We start from the raw sequence: 5,599 nt of genomic DNA on the forward strand, positions 1-5,599 counted from the left end.
GTGGCCTCGCCCCTCAGGGGAGCGGGGGGTGCGGAGTTGTGCGTGGGGGCCGGTAGGAGCAGGATGGGAGGCCGAGGCCTCGCCTGGTGGGTGCTCGCCGCTCGCTCGCCGAGCTTGCTTAGCTGGGGAAACCGGGAGCCGGTGGAGAGGGCTCAGCGTCAGGTAAGGGTCGCTCCTGCTGCTGTGGAGGCCTGGGGTGATAAGCGGTGCTGGCAGGGCTCAGCCCGCAGCGGGGGACAGGGTCTCTCTCCGCGACCTCAGGCCGAGTTGCCCCGGTAAGGGACTGTGGCGCTCTGGGGGCGCTGAAGGCAGCATCATGGTGGGTTTCTTCGGGTGAGTGAAGTGTCCCTGAAAAGCCATCGAGCCTCAAGTAGGCGAAGGCTAGGGCTTCTGAGGTGCAGCCTGTGCAGCTGCAGGTGGTCCCTGAATGCTCCCCGCACTCCAGCTCCCTAGAGCTGCCTTGTGTAATCGTTGTGGTCACACCAGGCCCTAGTGAAAAGGAGCTCTGCCTGGCTTCCCTGCAAGCTGTGGTGGTGGGCCTTCCTTCAGGTAGACATGCGACTGCTTTGACTCCACTGCTTTACCTGGCATTCTTACATTTTTAGCTGATTTCGGTTTGGTACCTTTCTTCCAGACCCCCCTAAAGAAGGCAAATGCCCTCATTGCACAGATGGGAATAACCTTCCTAAATGCAGTAAGTGTTTACGTTAACTCTTTAAACTTCTGAGGTGTGTGCGTTTGTGTGGTTTGTATCTTAGGTAATGTAAAAATCTCAGAACTGGTATTAGTTTTATGAAGTCTGTACGTATGTGTGTGGGGGGAGTTAAACTCAGTCTAACTACTTCTAGGTCTCAAAATTAATATAGCTCAAGGTCATGTTCAGAATCTGGGAGGAAAAGTTTCACTTCCTTGTGCTAACTTCCTTAAGCTGTAAAGAAAACAGAGAAATTTGAATATCTTTGTTACAAATTGAGAAACATTAGAAGCAGCTACTTAAAACTTTCAGCTTTATGCATGCTGAAAACCCACTTCATTCTTTTCATATGGACACGTGCTACTGTATTATAACCACATCTAATCGGAGGGGGTTGTGCGGGTTGAAGGGCACGTGCTGCAGAAACCTGAAACCGGTTTCATGTGCAGCTTTTCACTAGTGAAAATACATGGGATGTAATTCTGTGTGTCCAGAAAGAAGTATGCTTTAACTTTGGAGAACTTTTTAATCAGCCTACTAGCTGATATTTCAAAACTATATTTTGAGGAAAAAATGTTTTACAGTATCAATCTTTTCCTGTGTGACCTAGTTTAGGTGATCCTGCTCTGGCAGGGGGGTTGGACTAGATGATCTTTCGAGGTCCCTTCCAACTCCTGAGACTCTGTGATTCTGTGAATCTTGTATCTCTTCATCTTGTCTTTCCAGTACGTTCCCAGTGCACTTTGCTGTCCCAGTCGAGCTAGCATTTTAACAGGAAAATATCCACATAATCATCACGTTGTCAATAACACTCTGGAAGGAAACTGTAGCAGCAAGTTATGGCAGAAGATTCAAGAGCCATACACCTTCCCAGCCCTGCTCAAAACTATGTGTGGTTATCAAACGTTCTTCGCTGGAAAGTATTTGAATGAGGTATTTTGTGCTTATTTTTTCTTACTGTGATGCAGTCCATGTGCATTTGTCCACCTTTCTAAAGCATTCAGTGATTTTTATATCTGTAGCTGATGGTGGGTCCCCAAAATGTTTTAAATGGTGTTATTGGATGAACAGTTCTCTTTGCTGACATGGGATCAAATCTAAATTAATTTGGTTAAAATTGGGTTCTGTAAGTGCCTGAATGTTTTTAAAAGTTAATTTTGAAAGGATGATGGAATTCAAAGGCTTTTTTTTGGATGTGTTAATTTTTAGAGGTGATGACTGGGGGCAATTGATAGATGATTGGCCTGCGGTATTGAAGAACACTCATCAAGCCAGTGCCAGACCAGGCACAATGTTAGAATAATGTTAAAGAAAAAAAGCCGGTTTGTCTCAATAGTCCTAACTGATACATCTCCTTGAATCGGAGGACTGTTTTCTTTTTGGTGGTTAATATGTTATTTTAAATATTAAATGCTCACTGAGGCAAATTCATTGGGAGAACAGATATTATCAGAGCTCTCTGCAGAGGTTAACCAGCACTTTACTACTGCATCACTCGTATGTGCGTGCTTTTGTTTTTTTCTGGTTTTGACTAAGCTGTGCTTTGTCGTTGTTTATGGTAAGCTGTAAAATTCAGCACTGAAAGCTCTAAGATCAGGTGTTCCTCTTGTGTGATGGAATTCTATCAGGAGCTAGATGAGTTAGTGTTCTTAACAGCATTCTTTTCCTTGCATCTCTTGGTGGAAAATGGTGGTGGTATAATAGATTAATGGAACATGATTTTTTTGTAGCCTGGCACAGATTTGTTTCTGCTGTTACTGAGGGGAAGGGAAACTTCTCTGGCTTCCTCTGAGCATCCCTTGACTCAGCACAGTCTCCTGTCCCCGCAGTGAGGCCGTGTAGATGGGAGCAGGCAGCCCTGAGCAGACCCGTTGTGTTGTTCTGAGGCACCCTCTGTCTTGAGTCTGGCTCTGATTCAGCAACCACTTTCCTTTTTCGTGCTGGATTAAAGGCTACTTGTTGTAGATTATTTGGCGCTGAGGTGACAAGAGGCTGGTATTGCTTAAAGTTTGCACCCTCTTTTGGGGGAGGATGATGGAGGCCATTGGTGTACGTGACATTTCATTTGGTATCTTGTAAACTGGTACCATAAAGCCTAAAAGTGTCATCGCATGCATGTTTTGATCACTTCTCATGACCTGATGTTGTACTGTAAGTTCTACAGGATCTTTGCATATTTTCATGTGCAGAGTAGAACAGGGAATAAAATTTAAATTTTATTGGTGAATGCCAAGCTCTCAGTTACTGTCTTTCTAGTTATTTAACCCTGGTTCTTTAACAAGCTATATACATGTTTTTATATGCATATATAATCCTTTTTTTTCCATTCTGAAATTGAATTTGGCTTAGTGCAGTTTCTGATTACTGCTGAGTAAAGCACATAAACATGAAACATAATTTCTAGCTCTTATTCATAATGATTGAAACTGTGAGTCATGGTCTGTCTTTTTTTCAGTATGGAGCAGAAGATGCAGGGGGAGTAGGTCATGTCCCTCCTGGATGGAGTTTTTGGTATGCTTTGGTATGTCACCTTTTTTTTTTCTCTTTTAAATACTTAATTTCAGTTGCTTTGTAATCCAACTTACGTTTTAACTTTGCTGGTCATGAAAGAGCAGGCAAAGGGCATCTAACAACTTAATGCAATTTTTCTTCTCTGTTTTCCTCTATTGCTTATCAGATCCTTGGCTTTCACAAGGGCTGCTCCTGCTAAGGTGCCTGTGGAAAAACCCAGACTTGTAAAGCCAAAGCAGTGGGAGAGAGCACTAAAATAAGTTTTGTTGTGGAGACCAGTTTTGAGAATTCTGGTAGTGACCTTATGACAGATGCTTATGACCTATTTGACAAATGCTTGTTGGCAGCTCATTTTGTTTGTTTCAAGTAATCAATGTACATGTTACTTTGTATGAATATGCACACAACTTTTCTTTTTCACAGGAGAAAAATTCAAAGTACTACAACTATACTCTTTCAGTAAATGGCAAAGCACGAAAGCACGGTGAGAACTACAGCGTAGATTATCTGACAGATGTACTGGTAAGAAATTTTGCAACACCTGTGTTTACAGAAGCTTTTTATGACCAGATAATGCCTCATGCTGGGGGCTTAGGGAAGGGTAGGATGATAACTTGTTAGGCTGCATTTGTTCATAAATACCCAATTGTGCTGTTGTGATGGTGGGTGGGCATTAATCAGCAGAGCAAGATTCTGGATATATTTAGAAATGGCAATTTTTAGTGTACGGGCTGTGGAGAGGAAAAGGGCTCCAACTGCCCATTTGCTAGCCTCACTGAGGGGTTAACACTGACTGCGGTGCGTGAGGAACGTGATGTGTGTAGGTAATGACTTCGATTACTTCATAGAAGGATGTGTTTCATTACAATATACAACTTCTGTAACTGGGCCAAGATTTCAGTGGAAAGCTAGGCATGTAAAAATAGCTTTACACTATGTTTTGTTTGTTAGATATTATGATGTGTCAGTATCTTGTAATCTTTAGCTAGTCAAACTGATAACTTGGCAATATCAGAGGTTAATAGATCCCTCATAGTGTGTGAGGGCAATGTATGGACTGTGCAAAAGTCTGCAGCTGACCAGGAGAGTCGGTAACAAACATATCAAATACCTAAAAGAAAGTTGAAAGAGTTATTTTAGTTCTCTTGAGGCCCTGCTTAGCACGTAGTATTAGCTTGGAGGTTTATTTTTGGGCTAGGGGGAAAATGCTTCTCTTGCCCACCAAGCTGGAGCCTTAATTTAAGATGCCGTTACAGTGTATGAGTTGGTAGTGCTGGGAGCTCACATGCAGCACTCAGAAATTTCTCTCTGAGCAGTCTCCCCATGCAGTCAAGTTGCAATTTTCCACTGAGGCCCTAAGGAGTTTTCATTCCAGTGGGTTCTTCAACATCGACAGCTGCCCACCAGGAACAGAACTGATTGATGTTTCTTAGGGTACTGAACAGCTGTCTCATTAAATTTAGATTTACGCTGTCTAAAGCTAGATTGGAATTGATAAGCCAAAAGTGAGACTATCCTATTACTGGCATTGTGTTGGTCTTTTTTGATCCTTCAGCAGCTTGTAAGCATTTTGACCAACAGGTCGTTGTTGCATAAACCCCTTACTTGTGGTGTGTTCCCTATTGACACAGCAGTGTATGATGATTTTCTGCCTGTAGTTACCAAATATGTATTCAGCATTTCAGAGCTAAGTGTTTGGGTTGAATTCACTCGATGGGCAGTGCTGCACTGCCAAATGTGCACTAAATAGAGGACCACCAGGAACAGGAGTAAATTGCGAAGTTCCTGTGTTGCTTGATGTGATGCATGAGCTTTCTTGTTCCGACTGAGGATATCTGGGTACTTAAGTGTGGTATTAAGAATCTGAACACCTGGATCTGTCTACTGCAGTCCTGACATGTTGCAGTTTAAGCTCTTAATAATAAATAAATATATATATATTTAAGTCGACTACCTCTGAGTTTACCTACATCATACTGATTTCTGAACCAGGTCTTCAAACTTCACGCAGTTCTTACCCTCTAACTCTGCTGTCATAACACTGAAGTCCAGCCCCGCTTGCTTAGATGTACAAGTTAGGAGGAAGGAAGAGGAGATAATTCCTAGTGTATTGTTTCTTCTAGAGATAGAAACTGATGCCCGAAATAGGGTATATTAATCAGACAAGAAAGGAAAATGTTGCAAGGTTTGAATAATGAAGTAATCTGCGAGTAACACCTTTGAAGCTTTAATTTCAAAGACTGACCAAGGAAAGGCCAAAATAGATCTTGCAGTCTCTTTTAACTTGCTACTTGAAATCGTGTCTAGGCTGAAATGAAAATGAAAGTGCAGCAAAGTGACACCAGTGAGTGGAGTTAGGCACTGATTCACTGGAGCTTCTGGCTTCCCCAGCCG

The 5,599-nt window shown here is 42.6% G+C and overlaps 1 protein-coding gene across 1 annotated transcript in view; it reads left to right on the top strand.

Annotated features, from left to right (window-relative positions):
• The first annotated feature begins 63 nt into the window (after positions 1 to 63).
• Positions 64 to 5,599, top strand: part of GNS (glucosamine (N-acetyl)-6-sulfatase) — an 18,255-nt gene continuing 12,719 nt past the window's right edge. Inside the window, exons 1-5 of the mRNA XM_010191341.1 lie at positions 64 to 162; positions 635 to 694; positions 1,421 to 1,627; positions 3,150 to 3,215; positions 3,629 to 3,727. Of these exons, the coding sequence (XP_010189643.1) occupies positions 64 to 162; positions 635 to 694; positions 1,421 to 1,627; positions 3,150 to 3,215; positions 3,629 to 3,727 (531 nt within the window). The remainder of the gene's footprint in view (positions 163 to 634; positions 695 to 1,420; positions 1,628 to 3,149; positions 3,216 to 3,628; positions 3,728 to 5,599) is intronic.

This window comes from Mesitornis unicolor, unplaced genomic scaffold (assembly GCF_000695765.1).
Source record: "Mesitornis unicolor isolate BGI_N332 unplaced genomic scaffold, ASM69576v1 scaffold11379, whole genome shotgun sequence".
Classification (NCBI taxonomy): domain Eukaryota; kingdom Metazoa; phylum Chordata; class Aves; order Mesitornithiformes; family Mesitornithidae; genus Mesitornis; species Mesitornis unicolor.